Genomic DNA, 19,944 nt, shown 5'->3' with positions numbered 1-19,944 from the left:
AGCCTCTGGTTCGTCCCGCCTCCACTCCGCGAGACTCGGCTTGGCGACTGGAGAGCTGTGGCCATGACTGCCCGCGGGACCGCGAGCCGCTTCCTGACGAGTGTCCTGCACAACGGGCTGGGTCGCTACGTGCAGCAGCTGCAGCGGCTTAGCTTTAGCCTCAGCCGTGACGCGCCCTCGTCCCGCGGCGCCAGGTGAGCCGAGGAAGGGCGCGGGGATGCGACTCCAGCCGCCGTCGCCCCGGGTCAGGGGTCACCTTGCTCACCCTTCTCGGGTCCCTCAGGGAGTTCGTGGAACGGGAGGTGACCGACTTCGCCCGCCGGAATCCCGGGGTCGTCATATATGTGAACCCGCGGCCGTGCTGTGTGCCGAGAGTAGTGGCCGAATACCGTGAGTAGGGCCGGGCGAGGGCTGGAGGGCGGCGACGGAGGGGGGTTCGGCCCGTTTGCCTGCCGCTCGTCTGACCCCTGCTTCGCTTCTGTTATCCCCATCTCCCTTCGACCAGTTAATGGGGCTGTGCGCGAGGAGAGCCTCAATTGCAAGTCGGTCGAGGAGATCGCCACGCTGGTGCAGAAGCTGGCCGACCAGTCGGGTTTGGACGTGATCCGCATCCGCAAGCCCTTCCACACGGACAGTCCTAGCATCCAGGGTCAGTGGCACCCCTTCACCAACAAACCGACAGCACTGGGCGGGCTGCGCCCTCGAGAGGTCCAGAATCCTGCCCCGACCCAGCGGCCAGCACAATGAAGACCAACTCCATACCCACAGTTTGGACTTTTACTCCAGCAGAGGTGGTTCCTGCTCCTGGTTTGCTTCACGGGAGACAGATGAAGCCCACCAATGGGTACTTTTGCTTGGGATAAAGAAGAGCTGCCTGTCTCTTTTGATGTCCACCGTGAGGGGCAGGGACTGTGAGTCTCCTCATTCTTAGCCAGTTGACATCCTGAAACCTGAGAATCTTCAGAGATTTGACTTGGTCTTCATTTCTTAAATCCAAATCAATAATAGTGATCTCAAATCACAGTGAGGGCTTTCAAGGCTGGCTTCTGAAGAATTCCTTTTGGCCTGTTTCTGTAGCCAGTGACCAAGAGAGTCTGCTGTGAGCCTGGCATTGGGCTAGGCCCTTTATATCTATGTGAATGTTTGTGTGCAGATTAGAAAACAAGTTAATAAATTTGCCAAGGTCACACTTGAAGTCTGCTTCAAAATATGTGCATTTTAAAACTGTAACACCATTTTTTGACTATCCTAAAACCAGAAGCAAAATGAATAATAACTCTTCAGGATGGTGTAGTATCAAAGGCCATATGATTAATCTAGGCTTAACCCTTGGAAAGAGTGATTCTCAGACCATCTGATTAAAAGGCAGCATCTTCTAGACCTAGGGAGGGGAGGAGATGATGAGAAAAAGAGCCAGGAGGTAAAAACCTAGAAACTTTTGTATGAATTCTTGAATTATCATTAATTTTGTCATCCCCTTATCACCACGATCAGTAAATAGTGATCATTTTAAAAAGCCTGTGTGCCTGCTCAGGACTATCAGGATGGAAGCTGAGGATCCCAACTTCTGCAAAATTAAAAAAATAATTTATTTGTGGCTGTGTCGGGTCCTCATCGCTGCACACTGGCTTTCTCTAGTTGTGCACAGCCTTCTCGTTGCAGTGGCTTCTCTTGTTGTGAAGCACAGACTCCAGCGCACATGGGCTTCAGTAGTTGTGGCGAACAGCTCAGTAGTTGTATTCCCGGGCTCTAGAGCACAGGCTCAGTAGCTGTGACGCACGGGCTTAGATGCTTATGGGATCTTCCCGGACCATGTCTCTTGCATTGGCAGCCAGATTCTTTACCACTGGGTCACTAGGGAAGCCCTGAAAATGGTTTTATGGAAAGCAAAGCCCACCCTGAAGCATCTTTATCATAAGCTTAGAAGCCTGTCTCCTGGTGATCAGGGGAAGACCAGCCTAGACCAAGCAGACCACTCATAGTAGCTGTGGGGAAAAGGGTATTTATTAACCAACAGTAGGGGGAGGAGCTGAGCCCAGCCTCCCCACTCTGTCACATGCCTGTCCCGCCTACCTGCGTGGTGAGCGGTGGCATTTCTAAAGAAGTGTAGCCAGTTTACAATAAATACATTCATTGTGGGGTAGAGGAAGGAGAGGTTGGGTGAAGGGCAGTAAAAATCCGTGGGATTCCACGTTCTCAGCTACAAAAATAACAGTCATCCTCACCCGAGGGAAATGGGGGAGCTCAGTCAGGTTTTGATTGTCCCATGTGGGCCTGGAGACTTCAGAGGCCCCTGGACCCTGAAAGTGCCCCGGTGAGGTAGGACAGGGGTGGGAGCCAAGCATCCAGACTCCCAGCCTCTGCCCTTTGCATAGTTCCAAGAACGGGCATCAGTGCCAGGTGAGACATCAGATCTCTCCTCCTCCTGCTCTGATCTAGGGGCAGCAAATGCTTGGTCCCCAAAAGGGAGGCTGGCTCATTGAGTGCAGTGTTGGTCACCCGTCCTAAGGAAGTGTCTGCAAGGACAGCTAAATGGGAGACAGGTCTCCCTCTGAAATGTTCATGGACCAAATCCGACAGACACAGGTTCGATGCAGCAAGGGGAGGCTCAGAAGGTGCATGTGAATGGAAATGTAAGCACATGTGCGTGAGGAAGACCATGCCCGGAGCTGTCTCTGGCACTCCTGAGAGTGACCAGGGAGTAGGGAGGCTGACTCACAAGGGCTACACGTTAGGGGAGAAGAGGGAAGGATGCAGTAGTCTTACCTTCCCAGGCTGGCCTGTTGCCAAGCTCTTGTCAAAGAGGTCATCACATGGGGCTGGGACTACAGGAAGACTAGATAGGATGGGAGGTGGCAATTGAGAGGGTACCCAAAGTCCAGAAGAAGGGATGAAACGCAGGAATGCACCAGGAGGTGGGGGTGGGGCCCTGCAGCCCAGCTGATAGGCATTCTTCCATGTGTGCACGTGAATGCACGCAGGGCTCAGGTGGCTCTGGTGGCTGGCAGAGGTCTGGTTTGTTTTCAGGACCATCCAGCACATAGGGCCAGGCAGAGGGTGGTGACCTTGAGGCCACCTGGACCTGCAGAGCCCTGCCTGGGAGAAAGAGGAAGGGTGTAAGCAGACAAATGGGGCAGGAAGATGGCATCCTCTCCTCCCAAGTGCTTAGGTTAAAAGGGAAGAGGAGTGGGGGCTAGGACTGCAGAGCCTGAGGGGCACCTACCTCTGAGGAGCACCGGTTGACCTGGGCTGCTCACAGATGGGTCTGTGGAGAGACTGAGAAGGGGGCTTTGGCTGGGCCTGATGCTGGCCAGCCCTACAGGGACATCACAATGTTGGGAGAAAGGCCTGGAGTTGCGGGGATGAGGGTAAGGTGTCCGTTGGGGAGGCAGCGGCCCAGCCTGGTACAGGCAGGCTGGTTTGGAAGAGCATTTGTCCTGGGAGGCTGGGCTCAGACAGAGCTCTCATCCAGGTGCTCTACGAGCTGTGTGTGCTTCCTCTTCTCCAGGATGCGGCTGAGCTCCTCGGTGAAGGAGCAGGGCCCCGCTGGCACTCCATTGTTGCTCTGCCTCAGGAGCACGTAGCTGTTGCCATTCATCCTGCGCAGCCGGCTGGGCAGCGTCACCAGCCCATTGGTCAGCTCAGTTGGTGGTGGTGGGGGGGGTGGCGGTGGCGGGGCTGGGGTTCCCTCTCCGGGGATGATCTGGAGGCAGCCACCCTCTAAGCCCCCAGCCCGTTCCCCATCATCACCGTCATCATCCTCTCCAGGACACTGGCCTGAGACTGTCTGCAGCTGCACAGCAGAGCCCCCTGCCCGGCTGGCCCGACCCAGTGAGTATTTTCGACGGTGCCCTCGTCCACCTCCCCGAAGACAGGCCACGTAGAAGAGGGAGGAAGCCAGGATGAGGCAGAGGCCACCAAGTGCAGCAATGGCTAACACGTAGAGCAGCCGCACATCCGGTGCCAGCTGTGCCCCAGGCATGGCAGGGGCTTGTGGAGCAGGGGCTGGAGTGGCTGGTCGCACCGTGAGGCTGTAGGAGGCCAGCAGGGTGCGGAGGCCGTTCTCTTCAGCGTAGCAGCCGTAGTTGCCGCTGTGCTCAGGCTGCGTGTCTGTTACCAGCAGCCCATCCACACCCACGCGGTAGCCATCCTGCCCATCGCTCAGGCCCATGCTCCCATTGAGCAGCCACAAGGCCCGGGCCAGGTTGGATGGCTGGTCACAGGGCAATAGGACATCATCACCCCGGAGCACAGAACGGGTCTTCATTGGTGGTGGTGGCCCTGGAGGGAGCAAGGGACAGGAGAACGTGGTCAGTGCCTGCTTATCCTGGGACGCACTGGAGATGGCAAGCCAGGTGGTTCACTGTTAGGTCCCCAGCACCAAGCACAGAATCTAGAATTGCAGGACTAAGCCCTTTGTGCTCATGTTCCCACGCAAGGTTCAGTGGGCCCATCTCATTGGTTTCAGTTCCTGACATCTACCAGTGATTCCTCATCTCTGCCTCCAACAAAGAGTTTTCTACTGAGCGTAGACTTGACTTTCTTCTACGTGCCGTACATCTCTTGGACATGTCACAGGAACTGAGGCCAAAAGCTCCCTCTTAGACTACACTGGGTATTTTTCTTGAATTGTCATCACTGTGTATGGCACCACCAGCCATTTCCCAGAAACCTGAGTTTCCCTTGTCTCTTTCTCCCCTTCACCTTTGTATCTAACCCTCACTAAGATTCTGCTTCCAGAATCTTTCTCAGACCTGTTCACGTCTCTCCTTCCCCAGCTGCTGGCCCTCACCTAATCCATTCTTTATGCAGCAGTGGGGTGACCTTTTAAAAACACTAAGCTGATGATGCCATCCCCCTGCCTCAGCACAGTCTTGCCCATCTCTCCAGCCTCTTCTCTTGTTCAAACACCAAGCTTGGTCTTCCCTCTACTTGGGTGTCATCCCCTTCCTCATGCCCTGTATTAGCCAGGTTAACTTGGAGGAGAAAGCATAACAGTGAACAAAAGCTCAGATTCCAGTTAGCCTGCTTGGGGTTAGGCTCAAATTCTCAAAGAACTGATCGATTTTGGGTAGTTTACTTATTCTCTCTGTTACTCGGAGAGATTGCCCCTCATGGAGATGGTAATAATGGCACCTTTCTCATAGGAATGCTCTGAGAACAAACGAAATGCATGTGTTTGATCAGTGCTTGCCACATGGTAAATCCTCGGTACATATTAGCTATGATTATTATGATTATTGCTCTTGCTTCAGATATCAGCTCAGTCATCTGATCTTCCTTGGGGAAGAACCTATTATCTCTCAAACCCTTTAGTTGTAATTATTTCTTTTGTATCAAAAAAAGCCAAAGAAAAGAATTGTAATTTATTGTGGGATCATTTAATTGCCTGTGCACATACTTGGCTGTAAGCTCCAGAAATGAGGAAAAACTTCACATCTTGAACCTGTTTGCTTATTTATAACTTTTCGTTTTGCAACAAATGTTTGTTGAATACTTACTCTGTGCCGGGTCGTTCTCAGTGAAAGCACAGACAGAGTCATTCAGATATATATATGCACATACGGATGGCATCAGATGGTAAAGATGACAGACTATGTTGCCAGACCCACACACGACCATGATGGCACTTACCTGTGTCCCTGTTGCCCTCGCAGCCTCGGTTTCCTCTCTCCATGTCCTGTATGAGTGCTGTCCTGGAGACAGAGGATTGGGATTCAAGAACAAGGGGAACTGGGCTGTAGTTTGCCCAGTGGAAGGGTCAGTAAAGCTGTTACTAACAACTGGACCCTACTCCCCGCAGCTGGCAGGCCCTCCTTCACCCCTTAGGCCCTGATCCCCGGGGCAAATGGGACCCTTGAGCGCCGCCCCCCGCCGACTCCCATGCCTCTCACCTGCTACTTTGGGACCTGTTGGCTATGGTGGTGGTCACCATGCAGGCATGCGTGCTGGGGTCCCAGCCACAGTAGGGGTCCCGGGCCAGGATGCAGTCATAGCAGGAGCGGTAGCGGGAGCAGCTGGACAGTGGTAGCTGGATGATGCCACTTGGGGCCCCCACGTAGAGGCTATGCTAGGAGTCAGAGAGAACAGCTGGTTGGCAGCACCTCACTCCCACTTACAGACACACACACACACACACAGCCAGTGGCCAGCCTCCCACCTCCCTCTGTCTACTCTGGCAAGACCAGAATATTGAGGGTCATGAGTCAGGGGCTACCTGCATCGGAGAGATGACCAGGTTCTCCACAGACTGGGGCTCCTTTAACACCTGTGTCTCTTCAATAATGTGCATCCCAGAGCCCAGGACCACAGCCTTGTGGATCCAGCCATCAGCTGGTATGGGAATGGCAGAAGGTCAGACTCCAGTGGAATCTACTCTCAGCCCCCTGCAATAAATGGCCTAACGGGAACCGCTTGGAGTCCTGAGGTCAGGGACAAGGATTCAGCCAGTAGCAGTGGGTTTTCCCGAGATTGGAAACTCCAAACTAGTCATGGCAAGAATTATTGGATTTAGAAGCATTAGTGACCAGGGTCAAATGTCATTGTGGTTGGTGACAGGAGTCAGCAGTCACCAAGAGCTAGTGGTCCTTAGGGACCAGTAGTGATTGTTCACTGAAGAATCAACATCAGTGGTCACCAGGGTTTTGTGATCAGGGTCCTCCAGGGGACTGGACGTCAATAGGGATCAAGGACTCAGGCCAGCAGTCACCAAAGGGCTCAGGCCAGGGGTCAGAAGCACCTGTGCCCAGAAAGAGCAGGTCATAGGTGGGTCCGGCAGGTGTGCTGACAGGTGTCCCCGTGAGGTGTGTGTAGCGCACACTGCGCTTGAGCAGCAGGGGCCGTCCGCGTGTGGGCACCACAGGCCGAGCCATCAGTGGGTGTAACTTCACAAAGTCCAGAACCAGAGATGGCAAGTCCTGGGATGAGTTGTAGCCTCGGCTTCGCAGTGAATCTGTAATGCACTGTGGTGGGGGATAGGGTGGTGAATCTTAGAATTCTACCACTGGCCCACCCTCCCCACAAGGTTAGACCTCCTCCCCATCTTAGGGGTCCTGTCTACTCAGCACTGACCCCAGGCCTCAGCACTCACCGAGCCAGGCCGGGGCTCTGGCACCCCACCCTCGTAGCGGCCCCAGCGCCGGACACCATCCTGGTATTCCATGTAGGGGCCTGCGAAGACAGCCTGCACCTCGGCCAGGTCATAGCGGCATATGGCTGAGGCCTCGAGGGTCTTCCTAAGGATGGGATGGAGGGGAGGAGGCTGAGTCACACCGAAAGGAGCCTGCCTACCTGCCCAGCCTGGAGCCCCCCGTCGTCCTGACCAATGCCAGCTCCAAGTCCACAGGCCCTCTCCTGAGTGGCAGCAGACCCCTGGACGTGCCTGAAGTTCTCCGTCTGCAGCTGGCTTCCCCCCAGGGGGTCCTATCTCATCTCCCCTGACCTCTGCTCCAGTCCCTATGCTGTCCCCATCCCTCGCCTTCCCGCCATCCCTGAACTGACCACTGTGTGGTCAGCGTGAAGGCCGCATAGAAGTGTGTGTGTGCTGAGGTGTCAGCTTGCAGGCTGCAGACACTGCGCAGCATCTCATACTGTGGGATGTGGCAGATGAGGCGTGCCTTCAAGAAGGAGGTCCACTTCTTCTGCAGGATCTTCTTCCCTCCCAGGTCTCCCTGGGGGGGCAGGGGGCAGGGGGTCAGTGGCCAGGGTCAGAGATTCAGCCTCTACACCCTTGCTCTGAACTCAGTCCTCCTCACCTTGCACACCCGGGCCACACGGGCCACGCGGTGACTGCTGCGGCTCTGAGCAAAGCTGCCTGCACCCTCCTCAGCAGCACGCTCCGTGAAGAAGTAGTAAACTTTGTCGTCGTCACCCACGGGACTGGCCTGGCTCTCCCGCACCAGGACGGAGAACACAAACTCAGCATCTGTGGGTCAGGTGGCTTCTGAGATAGTTTGGGGATCTCCACCCACTGCCCCCACCCCCACCGCACTGCCCTTATTCAACCACACTCAGGAAGAGACAGGCTCACCTGGGGATTTGGGGATGGGATGATGGTCAACTGCCCAAGGGAGTACGGATGCAGAAACAGTCCCCTGCCCCCCATCACCCTGGGCTTCATCCTCCTAACCATTGAGCCAGTGCATTGGTGCCTCCTCTGTCCTCAGGGAGTGTGGGTGCCGGCTCCGGCGGATGTCAGGGATGCTCCGGAATTCATACCGAGTGGCTGTGTAGAGGCCTCCATCTGAGGCATGAACATGCCCAGCGTGAGAGACACATCACACACAAGACACATAATACTACATGGGTGGCAAGTCCTAGCAATGAGATCCATGTCTCACAGCATGCCTGTGGTTGAGGGGCCTGTGTGGAGAGGAGAGCATGCTTACCAATGATGAGGCCAGTGAAGCCGCGGGCTGGGTCGTAAGGACACTTCTCTTTCCCCTCCTCGAAGCTGGTTGGCAAGGTGAAGGCCTCAGCATCCTGGGGGAGGAAGGGCCCAAAGTCAGTGATCCTGAGGACAACAGGGGTTGTCGCCGAAGGTCAGACGGGTCCAGGGTCAGGGAGCAGGGGCGGCAGTCAGGGCAGGGGCAAACACACTCACAATGGCTGCACAGAGAGGCTGGAAGGCATGAGTCCCACATGTGTAGAGGTGGGTGGCATTGAGCCGCTGCAGGAATCGCACATGGTTGAAGCACTCGGTCTGTGGGATAGATGAGGGCTGTGAGCCCCGGGCCTCCTTAGAGACCGCTTCCATTAGGCCAGCTCTGTGGTCTGGCTCTTGCCCCCACCCACAGGACAAACGGTTCCTTCTAAGATCCTGGTGGGTATTCTCACTGCTCAGGACACAGACTGTTCCTGGGAACTTGCTGTCCTTTGGTCTCCCAGGGGCATGACTGCTCTTCCCTTGGCTAGCTCAGCTTACCTGACACACATGGCTGGCTTCTCCTGCATCTTCTGTAGTCCCCTAGTCTGGGGGCTCCAAGGGCTCTCACCACCTGAAGATGCTTCTCTCTTGCATCTTCACAGCACCGTCCGCCAGTCATGGAGCTCCCACACCCACTTCAGGGTGGCATTACCAAACCTACCCCCCAGGTTCCAGCCATTGCTCCACCTGCTAGCCCACAGACATGTCGAACTCATGCTGTCAGAAACCAGGCTCATCCCCTCCTCCGTCCTGTGCATCTTCTCCCTTAAACCTGTTCTTCCAGTCTTTCCCACCTCACTTCATCCGTCCATCCTATTACTCAGTCCAGAAACCAGGCGTCATCTTTGCTGCTTCCCATTCCCTCACCCCCACATTCAGTCTCTCCGTGATTAAGTCTTTATCCTACACGTCCCATGACTTGGTCCACTTCCCCTCCACTGCCACCACCCTAGTCCACATTATCACCGTCATCTCTTCCCTGGGCAGCCACAGCGACCACCTGACAGCTCCCCCACCTCTCTGCCTGTCTTTACAAAAGCTGTTTATTGATTCAGTGAATGAGGAATACATGCACACGGTGTAAAATTCAAAAGGTACAAAGGGATATGTTGTAAACAGCCTCCTTTTTTATCCTGTTGCCTTCAAAGGAGACTGCTGTTACCATTGTCTGGATTTTCCTTTCAGAGAGATTCTACCAGTCAGCACCCTCTTGCAACCCACTTTCCAAGGCATATTTTAAAAATGTAAACCAGATCATGTCACTGCTGTATTTAAAACCCTCTGTGACTCACCAGAGTCCTGAACATAGGGCCCCACATGCTCCTGGCCCTACATGACAGAGCCCTGCCCCTTCCTCTGGCCTCATTCACCCTCCTGCAGCCAGTGGCCTTCTCTGCCTATCAAATGCCCTAAGCCGATGCCCTCTTGACTTCTTTGCCTTGTTAATGATTCCTCCTCCTGTCTGTTACCCAGGGTTTGAGTCCATGCAGGCCTCTATGTCTTTACCCCACTCTCACCAGGTGCAGACTTTGGCATCCAGCCCTCCTCTCCACCAGCTTGCTCAGGCCTCCCTCCTCTGACCTATATGATGCCCCCCACCTCCGCACTACCTTTCTTCCCTCCAGACTCACTCTATTTTAATTCATTTAGTGCCTGAGACCAGATAAGTATTCTTAAAATAGTGTTTCCCCAAGATGTTTCCATTAAAAAGGGGGGATCGGGGAGGGGGAGTTCTGTGGTCAAATGAATAGAAAACCACAGGTAAAAGCTACCTTTACTGGAGACACCTCAAAGCCTTAAGGGTATCGCTGTGCATTGTAGGATTGAGCATACAGCATTTTCCAAACTCATCTAACTATTAAACATCTCTTTTGAAAATTATTGCTTCTCAGAACATGCTTTGGGAAATGTTCTTCTAAAGTCAAAGAATGATCCGGGACCAGCAGTGTGTCAGCTTCATCTGGAAGCTCATTAGAATCGCAGAATCGCAGGCCTTTCCCCAGACCTTCTGAGTTCGCATCCGCATTTATAATACACCCAGGTGATTCGAGTGCATGTTAAAGTTTGAAAGTCTCTAAAATATCAAATGGTGAGGGTACTACTGTCAGAATAAAATCCAAACCCCCAGCTGGGTGTTAACAGCCCTCCATAAATTGGGCTCCATATGCTTCAGCAGCTCCATTTTCCACCCATGTTACACTTAGAGGCATCCTTTGATGAAATCTTCTGGAGACGCCTTTAAGTGCCGCAGACCCACTAAGTCAGAATCCCCCAGCTTGTGGGCCTTGGGGTATTTTTAAAAAGCTCTCCAGGTTCTTCCCTGGCAGTCCAGTGGTTAAGACTTTGTCCTTCCACTGCAGGGGGTGCCAGTTCGATCCCTGATTGGGGAACTAAGATTCCGATATGCCACGCCACAAAAAAATAAAAACTGTGTAAAAAGCTCTCCAGATAAATCTGTTAGATAGCCAGATATAGGACCCCTGCAGACATTCTGTTCTTTAGCTAGAAAGGGCTGACACTTCACTAGAGAGTGTCAGTTTCTCAGTCATGTCCAGTGTCCAACTCTTTGCAACCCCATGGATTGTAGCCCACCAGGCTCCTCTGTCCATGGGATTCTCCAGGCAAGAGTACTGGAGTGGGTTGCCATGCCCTTCTCCAGGGGATCTTCCTGACCCAGGGATTGAACCCAGGTCTCCCGCATTAAGGATAGACACTTTACTGTCTGAGCCACCAAGGAACCCTGACACTTCACTAATACCTATGGAAAAGTGGGTATTTGAGCTATTCCTTGACCAAAGCCTCATTTTTCTCATTGAAAGTGGAGGATAACACCATTTCCTAGGATCATTTTAGAATGAAATTAGATAATAGCTAAGTCAGCACTTACTAGAGATTACCTATTGTTATCCTGATTATTATTTGGGAGCCCAGAGGAGATTAAGATAATATCCAAAACCACACTAGTAGGTCACCAGATGTTTGCATTACAAGTATCGCTCCCAGGCCGGCCCCTCCAGTGGCACTCACAGTGTCTATTGTGGTTGCTGCAACTGACTGGCTGATCTGTTTCTCCATCTGTGTCCCCACCAACTGTGATAGCCCCCACTGAAGAGAAAAAGGAAAGGAGTTGGGAACAGGGCGGATCACATACCTGGTTGTTTTTCCCTTTTTGATGACATTTGCTTTGCATCTCTGGAGAGGCCTCCCAGCGAATCTGGAGGGGGTGGTAAAGGAAATAGGCTGATGCATAGAACCCAATGCCTTTGCCTCTCCCCATTACCTGTGGGACAAGGTGATAGGGCCCCAGGGTGAGGAAAGTGTCAGAAGGAGCATTGGATGTAAAGGAGACCTGGGCCAGGAAAGGCAGTGCTGTCTGACCAGGGGGTTAACAGAGGACTGACAGGGTTTCCAGGAAGTTGAGGTCCTACGATGCTGAATGAAGCTGGATACCCTCTGGGCGGTCTAGGCTCCAGGGGCTGACCTCTTTGTGAGTCCCATCTCCTATGTCTTGCGCATTGAGAGAGAACAGGGCACCTCGGGCTCCCACCAGCAGCCTTGCGGAGGCCTCCTCCAGCAGCAGTGTTGAGTAGTTCTGGGCTTGGCCCTTGAAGTGCCGGGTCCCAGAGAGCTCTGGGGAGAGCGGGATCTGTGAGCCCAGCCCTGGGACTGCCTGCCTCCCCACCTCCAGCCCCCGGCTCCTGCTGCCTTTCGAGGTTGGGGCTGTCAAACCTTCGTAGGGGATGGTCATCCGTGGGGTGGCATCTAGTTCTCTGGATGGTCTCCGCAGTGAGGGTCCAGGGACTGCAGTTGCTGTGAGGAAGCTCAGGAGGAAGGGCCAGAGCCTCCCCCACATCTTCCTGGGGAGGCCCAGACCAACAAGACTCCCAAAGGGAGCCAGGGCCAGAGGTTGGGGGATGATGGGAAGAATAGTCACAGGGTATTAAGGTCCAGGGAGGTTGCTTAGAAGGTCAGAGGTCATGGGGCCAGGGAGGGTCCTGGAATCGGGAAGACATGGAATCACATGATTGTGCGGCCATGGAATCCCAGGTAAGAGGTCAAGAAGAGGGGTGGATTCCAGACTGCCTCTCGGCATCAGTTACAAATTCCATGGTGGGGTCACACAGGGGTTGTAGATCACTGGTGGGGTCACCCTGCCCCAAAAGCAGGGCTAGTTCTGGTTCACTGAGGTCTGTTTTCTGAAGAAAAGAAAAAACAAACAGAAAAAAAGTCCTTTCTTTTGTGTGTAGATGGAAAGTAGATAGCATTCCCCTCTGAGTTCAGGTGGTATCAAAGCGAGGAGGCCCAGCATCTACGAAACTCCCACAAGAGGATGAACCCCGTCATTCTGTCCTCCTTGCTGTTCAGATGCAGGAAGCTGGGTGGAGCTTGCCCACTTTACAAGACCCTAGACTCCCTTCAACCCAAATCTCAGGTGACAGCCGTTCTGTAACCTAGTCAGAAGCTAAGCTAGGCCTCCATCTTGGTAGAGCCCAGGTTCTCAGAAAGAATGCCTTTTCCCAACAGTGAGACCCAACTCGGGCAGCAGCTGCCCCTCCGCCTGCGGGGGTGCCTTATGCAGGAAGGCCTGGGCAGAGATGCTTAATGGGCCTTTGTTTATTTTGTCCTATTTTCCCTTTGTTTTTTCTTTTCCCTGGCCTGAAAGCTCCCTCTGGAATTTCTCTTTAATTAGATACTTCTCCTCCTCAGCATTCCTCTCCAAGGGGGTGCACATCTCTGCCCTGCCCATGCGAGTCTGTACTGTATCCTCTGGCTAAGCATCCACACATGCCCCTACCTGCAAACAGGAACTCACAGGCACCAAGGTGGGTATCTGCCCCCTCTTCCCTCCCCCACTCTCAGCAGTGCAGTTGTCATACCTGAACAGGAAGCTCGAGCGTGCAAGGTCACTTAACTGAGGCATGAGCAACAAGGAAAAGGTGAACGATAGGGTCCCTGAGACCTTGGCCACCTCCCTTGGTACATCTTGGAGACTGTTACCACACCTGGACCCTCCCTCATGGCAACCAGATGGGGATGGGATTGGGATAGGTGGTAGGTCTGATCTGACCCCTGAACTTCAGGTCTGATCTCTGAAGTTCCTTGGTTGGGCTAGGTGTGGAGAAAACCTGACTCACCCAATCTCATGAGACAAAGCCAGAAGTGCCACTGGCCTCTCCCTTTCCTTCCAGGTCAAATATTAACTAGGTGGCCTTGAAGAGAGGGCAGGGACTGGGAATTGGCCAGGGGGAAAACCGGAATTTGGAGGGTTTTTTCAAGAGGTAAAGGTCACTACTGTTCTGGAGCAGAGCCCAAAAATGGAGAATGGCGTATGAGTAGACTGAAGAGGCTCCCTGGACCACAGGAGGGGCATCGGATCCTGGTCTGGGGGCTGGGGTAGCAAGAGGCCCCAGGCAAACCGCCCAGGCCCCATCTCTCACTGTGGAAGCACACCTATTTACCTTTGGGGCCTCCTATTTGCTTAGTGCAGAAGTGGGGCAGGGGCGGGGGGAGCCCTAAGGCTAGGAGGGATCAGTCTCTAGGATTGGGCAAGAGGAATACACCCCAGGTCAGAGGAACCACTCAGAGCGTGGTGCCTGGCACACTGACAGAGGTTTAAATGAGTCACGTGTGTCCAGAGGAGGGAGATGTGCATGCACATAGATACACACACATACATATTCATAGGAGGGCTATGAGCACACATACACATGAAGAGTCAGCCACACACATTCACAGTGAGGTCTGCACACATATGTTTACCTAAAGGGCCTGCCACCTGTCTATACATATTTACATGTAAAGTTGTATTCACATGCCCATTCAATTAGCAAGGCACCCAGTCTCAGGGATTAACAAAGAGGGTTATACACCCAGACATGTCCCTATGGAAGACTGTACACCTATTCACAGGAGGGTCCTGCCCCTGTAGGGACACGCACACAATCCCACGGATACAGTGAGTCAGGCACCATCATGTCCACAAAAGGATCAACTACATTTATATGCACACAGTCCTCAAACACACAATTACATCTACACAGAGACAAGCATATGTACACATAGGGGTCCAGTTCTCACGGCAGGCTTGGAGGCTATCAGTATCCACTGAGGGTGAGATGTAGAGCAGAACCCTGCCTCCCTTCCCCAAAGTCCTAATTCTAAGCCCAGAATCCAAGTTTGTGTTTGTGAGTGTGTGTGTGTAAAGAGGAGGGAAGTTTCTGATCTCAGATGCTCAAATAGGATGCGTGCATGGGTCAAGGCCAGTCTTGCAAGGGATGGAGGGGCTACATAACCCAGGCAGGAGGAGGCCCCTTGATGTAGCAAAGTAAAGATGCAATGGAACAGGTAACTTAACCTACCTCTACTGCAGTTCTAGATATGGAATTTGGGCTGGGAGCGCTCAGCCTGCATTTAACCTGTTGGGCAGGAGGGTGGGGCTAAATGGGGCGGGGGGACGGGCGGAGCTGCCATCCCCTTCCCCCAGTGACCACAAGGCTTCAAGGTCTCCAGTCCACATCCCGCACACTATCTCAGGTTCCAAAGCTTGCGATCCTCCCCCAGGGCCGGCCCCCTGAACTCTGACCACCTTCCCGCTATTAGATCTTGGGGTGGAGGGAACTGAGGAGGGTAGCCAACAGGATCAATGTAGGATAGGCAGGCTGTCAACCTTCATCCCAGATGTCCACCCGCCTAGTGTAGGCGGTATCCCTCTCTGCCCAGTAGGATGATGGTCTCTCCTGGCCTGAGAGCCCCTCCCCCGCTACCCTCGCCTTCCTTCATCCTGGACAGTTTGCGGTTCTCTCCTCTCCTCAAATCTAACCTCAGTCTCTCCTGCTGCAGCTCGAGGACGAGCTCTCCTTCGATCCCGCCAGACGCCAGGAGACGTGACCCAGATCCCGGGGAGCACTGTTCACCACGCGGGCCCCCGCCCCACTCCAGATCCCGACTCTGCGGTGGCAGGTCTGCGACCAGCGCCGCCCGAGGCCTGGCCCGCGCCCCTCTAGAGCTTTTATGCGGGACTAGGGGACTTGGCGGTGAGAAAGGCCTGGCCGAGCCTGGAAGGTTTAACAGACGTAGGGAAGGCCTGGCCTGGCCCCCGTCCCCCGGCGCAGGCCCTGCCGCTGCCCGCACTCCACGCCTGTCTCACCTTTGCTCGCAGATCCCCGGCCATGCAGACGGCGATGCGCGGCTCCGCGGCCCCACAGCACCAGCTGCGGGAGGAAGGGGCCGCGGCCGGAGGCGGGGCTGGTGGAGGCGGAGCCGGGGGTGGAGCAGGGGCCTGGAAGGCGGGGCCAGGGAGGCGGGGCCAGCAGGGAAGGGTGCGGGGAAAGGCGCTCTCTGCTTTCGCATCCCCACCCTATACTATAGGTCAAGGCTCACACAGTGCCCTCGGGCGTCTGGCGTGTCCCGCCCCCTAGGGCCGCGCCCCCTGGTGGTGGTTTCATCACCCTGTGCGCTTTGTAAGGACTTATCCCACCTTCCTACCCCTCAGACCTAGGACCCCTTGGGCTTGCTTTCTCCGGGGGATGGGCACACCTGTCCTCTGGCAACTCTCCGAAGACCCTCTGGCCAGTCCTCTAATGCGGAGCTCACTTTTTGCGCTCCTGCTACCTGCTTCTGCTCTCTGCCTAGGGCGGAGGGGCAGAGTAGGTGGACACCAAGTGCTGGGGCAGCTCTCAACCCAGATGAGGGTCTTGATTCCTAGCTCAAGTGTCTCCAGCCGCCTGCTCTTTCAGCTTGAGGTCTGAGGGGGTCAGTCTTGAAGGGATGAATAAAAATTTGACCGGAAGTGCATAAAAGACAAATGCTGTTTTTCTGATTAAAGAAGCCACAAACATTTGCACTTGTCCACTCAGACCAACTCTTAGATGTAACTGGGGTCTACCTCCTCAGGGACTGGGTCACTCAGACACCTGTGTTCCCTTCCAGTTCATGTTGAATATCATTCTTACTCCAGATCTTACAGTGAGCTCCTCCTAGGCGAGCAAATATCCCTCCCTTTCTAGACTTGATCACCTTACCCAGAAGCAATCTAAGAAGCCTCCTAAGAATCAACTCTCCAGCTCCGTATTCAACTAGGGTAGTCCTCCCATGCACCCTGGCCCCGCAATTTCCCCTCAACTCGGGTCATGCTTCCTTCCCAACACCTATTAAATCTCCCTCTAGGGTTTAAAATCAGACCTGAGCTCTAGCCACAACCTGGTCTGATCCTCCCTCTCTCATTTGTGACAGTACTGATATGGTCTAAGAATAAGACCAAAATGATGAGAGCCACAGGGTCATAGGTAACTGAGCCTCACATGTGCCTAGGAATCTGAACTCTGGAGGAGCAGGGAGTAGGGGAACAGGCAGATGGGCACTGGCCTAACAGAGGGTCAACAAGATTGAAGTAGCTGTCATTATTTAACTGAAGGGACCCTGGAAAAGACATGTCATCCCTTTTCTCAGAATTCCCCAAAGCTCAGTTTGGCACTTCATCACATACAGTCTGTAGTTTGTGCGGCTGTGAGACTGCATGTCGCTAGACAGCAGGGCCCACGTCCCACTTCCACCACCCCCAGCACTCCGTAAATAGGATGTGTGTGTATGTGGAAGGGGAGGTAGCTGGGAAGAAATGTTTACATTCAAGTGTACACAGGGAATTCCCTGGCAGTCCAGTGGGTAGGACTTTGCACTTCTACTGCAGCGGGGCACAGATTCAATCCCCAGTTGGGGAATTAAGATTCTGTAAGCCTCGTGGTGCAGCCAAAAATTAAAGTGTACACAAACTTTTACAAAGAGTGTCCAACTGAATATTTTTCCCTGTAGTTTCATTCCACCCTGATGGATTATCAGGCCTATTTATTAGATGGGAAAACAGGCTCTAAGGCGTTAAGTGACTTGCCTTGAAATCGGGACTGGAAAAGCCTGAGAAGAGGGAAGCAGGGTGGAGAACTGTCTGAGCAAAGGTAGAGAAGAGAGAAGCAGCGTAAACCTAAAGAATTGTCTGAGCAAAGGCAGAAATATGCAAGCTTGTGCACAGATGAGTGTTGGGGGAGTGGGCAGAAGGGAAGGGGCATGAAAGAGAAAAGTGAGTTTCATTTGGTAAGATGGTTCCTAGTAGGAAAAAGAAGGGAAAAGTCAGCAAGTAATTCAGAAAAGAACACAGAAAAAAATCTTGAAAGAGCTGATGGATTGAGTAAGTGCAAGCTGGGAAGACCAGGAGACACATAGCTATGAAAAGTAAATCTGCAGTCCTTGTGGGAAAGTGGGCTGGGGATAGCGGAGGGAGGGCAGGAAGACTACCACCTTATGGTAAAGACAGCAGAGAAATTAAAGGGCAGGGGCCCAGGGGGCTAAGGGACATAGCTCCTCATGTTCACATAGAACTCAGTGCTGATTTAGGTACCTCAGGTGGTGGCAAGTAGGCCAACATGGTTTGGTGGTCAGTTCAGCATTTAACTCACCTACACTCTACATGAGGCAAGCCTTTCTCCTCTAAGGTGCTCTGATGACTCAGAATCTTACACATTTTCAAATAAACAGAATGTATAAATCACAATGCTGAATTCTAGCATGGAACTTGCTAAACTGTAGCTGGGCAGTTACTTCACTCTCTCTGATAATATAGATTCAGACCAAATCCATTTCTCTCTGCTGTCCTCCCACTTCAATCTCTGAACCTCCCAATCTCTGAACTTAATGTGTGACAGGAATTAATGGAACTTTCTATAGGAAGCCCTTTTGATTGATAGTACTCCTCTCTGCAAATCAAGTTGATAAAATATGAATGAGGGGATAGTGACAATGGGAGAGACAAGAAATCAAACCAAGAAATTAACCTCAACTTAGCCATGAATCTGAATCTGGGGACACAAGAAGGTCATTCTTTGTGCGGATTCTTACCCTTTAAGTCACTACCCTGGCAGCTTCATAGCTTCCTTCATAGCTTCATAGGGTGGCTATGAGAGGACCCCACTTGAAAAGATTCTAGTGTAGTTCACACAGAACACAAATGTGGGTCTTGTTGTTGCTAGGTTATTCTCCCCAACTCGGCTGTAAATAAGTGGCAGAGGCCAGTGCTGGTTGTCCTCAGCCACCTATACACCAGTGTTTGGCTCCAGGATTTGCACAGACCAAGTTACTCACTGTAGCAGGGGTCCTGGGTGAAGGTATGAAAGCCTGAAACTTGAGCACAGGTTCCCTAAGACAACTCTGGCCTAGTCAAGTTGTCCTGCTTCTCTGTTCCCTGTGGCAGCACTTCTGTTCCTGTCTTGCCATCTCCACCTCTAGTTTGCCAGCACTCTCCTTTGAGGTGGCGTGACCTTTATTTTGTATGTGCATACAGCTCTGGCGCTTCTTCAGCAGACACTGTCACCAGTGTAACAATGTAGTCTCACTATTCCAGTGCCTCAGGAGCCTGTTTTGCCTGTTGCTTTTCCTTCCAGCCGGTCGTCCTGGGAGTCAAACCCGAAGCTGGGCCTTCTGGTTTGCCCTCTCTTGATTCCAGCCTGGCGAATGGTTAGCAAGGAAAAGGGAGTTATCAGGACATGTCCACATAGGATGGAAAATCATCACCCACCACCCCGTCCTCAGCTTTAGCATGCTGAGTTTAGGGGGAGGGGGAAAATCACAATTTTTTGCCAGCAGGGACAAAGCAGGACAGAGCAGCTTCTGGAGCTCCCTGTATCAGAATAGAGAACACATACACTGTAATTTTAAGAGATATGGTTTGCTCAGACGACAGTGAACCCCAAAATACTAAGATCAATTTTAATTATCATCTGAGAAAAGCCTCAGATTAAAACTAAATAATAACAGCTATCATTTATTGAAGTTCTTGCTTTATGCTAGACACTTGGCTAAGCACTTTTCACTCCACTAGCTTACTTAGCGCTCACTAATCCTGAGGTAGACAGTAACAGATGAAGAAACTCAAGCTCAGAAAAGTAACTTGCCAAAGATCACATGGCTGATATTGTGAATCTGGGATCTGAGGTCAGGACTAAGGTCAAGGTCAAGGCGCTTATCTTGGGCAAGGCTGTGCTGCCTGCCTCCCAGTTAAGTACTTGAGGCAGTGTCTCTGTTTTTGCCTAGGCTGTGGCTCCCCACCCCAGCTGGAGAAAAGTGCTCACAGATGGTCAGTTCAGTTCAGTCGTATCCAACTCTTTGCGACCCCATGGACTGCGGCATACCAGGCTTCCCTGTCCATCACTAACTCCCAAAGCTTACTCAAACTCATGTCCAATGAGTTGGTGATGCTATCCAACAATCTCATCCTCTGTTGTCCCCTTCTCCTTTCACCTTCAATCTTTCCCAGCATCCGTGTCTTTTCCAATGAGTCAGTTCTTCGCATCAGGTGGCCAAAGTATTGGGAGTTTCAGCTTCAGCCTCAGTCTTTCCAATGAATATTCAGGACTGATTTTCTTTAGGATCAACTGGTTTGACAGGTGGTCAGTTTCCTCTTAATCAGCCCATCAGAAGAGAGAAGGAAATATTGGCATGGTTCTGGAACCCGAGGCCTCTGGCAATCATGCCTA

General features: G+C 52.8%; 2 protein-coding genes across 6 annotated transcripts; one reads left to right on the top strand and one right to left on the bottom strand.

Moving 5' to 3' along the window:
- Window positions 1-28: 28 nt before the first annotated feature.
- On the top strand, window positions 29-1,195 carry MRPL43 (mitochondrial ribosomal protein L43). Its single transcript, XM_086379573.1, has 3 exons — window positions 29-194; window positions 284-390; window positions 506-1,195. Exons 1-3 carry the CDS (start codon window positions 64-66, stop codon window positions 745-747), a joined length of 480 nt encoding a protein of 159 aa, XP_086235699.1. The 5' UTR covers window positions 29-63; the 3' UTR covers window positions 748-1,195.
- A 791-nt stretch (window positions 1,196-1,986) lies between these two features.
- On the bottom strand, window positions 1,987-15,690 carry SEMA4G (semaphorin 4G). 5 transcript variants are annotated; one of them, XM_086379556.1, is made up of 17 exons: window positions 15,573-15,673; window positions 14,785-14,841; window positions 12,155-12,621; window positions 11,907-12,055; window positions 11,577-11,639; window positions 8,603-8,701; window positions 8,388-8,481; window positions 8,129-8,242; window positions 7,755-7,924; window positions 7,501-7,670; window positions 7,091-7,235; window positions 6,740-6,962; window positions 6,218-6,333; window positions 5,895-6,070; window positions 5,635-5,738; window positions 3,224-4,281; window positions 1,987-3,096 (listed from the first exon to the last, which is right to left on the bottom strand). In XM_086379556.1, exons 3-16 carry the CDS (start codon window positions 12,276-12,278, stop codon window positions 3,452-3,454), a joined length of 2,577 nt encoding a protein of 858 aa, XP_086235682.1. In that variant the 5' UTR covers window positions 12,279-12,621; window positions 14,785-14,841; window positions 15,573-15,673; the 3' UTR covers window positions 1,987-3,096; window positions 3,224-3,451. The 5 variants fall into 5 exon arrangements, with proteins under 5 accessions (XP_086235682.1, XP_086235680.1, XP_086235683.1 ...); XM_086379554.1 differs by lacking the exon at window positions 14,785-14,841 and having other exon boundaries at window positions 8,603-8,719; window positions 15,573-15,690; XM_086379557.1 differs by lacking the exon at window positions 14,785-14,841 and having other exon boundaries at window positions 5,635-5,696; window positions 8,603-8,719; window positions 15,573-15,690.
- Between the last annotated feature and the right edge of the window lie 4,254 nt (window positions 15,691-19,944).

The sequence above is a fragment of the Bos grunniens genome, chromosome 26 (genome assembly GCF_055505025.1).
Source record: "Bos grunniens cultivar Pamir isolate PY7600 chromosome 26, Bosgru_T2T1.0, whole genome shotgun sequence".
Lineage (NCBI taxonomy): Eukaryota > Metazoa > Chordata > Mammalia > Artiodactyla > Bovidae > Bos > Bos grunniens.
Note: the sequence above shows the minus strand (reverse complement) of the source record. Positions and strands in the feature narration are given on the sequence as shown.

Bases quoted from the DNA above. Each gene is read 5' to 3' on its own strand.
- MRPL43 (XM_086379573.1), top strand. From the start codon at position 64: ATGACTGCCCGCGGGACCGCGAGCCGCTTCCTGACGAGTGTCCTGCAC. The intron at 195-283 runs GTGAGCCGAGGA...CGGGTCCCTCAG, and splicing joins CCCTCGTCCCGCGGCGCCAG to GGAGTTCGTGGAACGGGAGG. The intron at 391-505 runs GTGAGTAGGGCC...CCCTTCGACCAG, and splicing joins GAGAGTAGTGGCCGAATACC to TTAATGGGGCTGTGCGCGAG.
- SEMA4G (XM_086379554.1), bottom strand. From the start codon at position 12,278: ATGTGGGGGAGGCTCTGGCCCTTCCTCCTGAGCTTCCTCACAGCAACT. The intron at 8,482-8,602 runs GTGAGTGTGTTT...TTCCTCCCCCAG, and splicing joins AGCCTCTCTGTGCAGCCATT to GATGCTGAGGCCTTCACCTT. The intron at 6,963-7,090 runs GTGAGTGCTGAG...CCCCCACCACAG, and splicing joins CAGAGCCCCGGCCTGGCTCG to TGCATTACAGATTCACTGCG.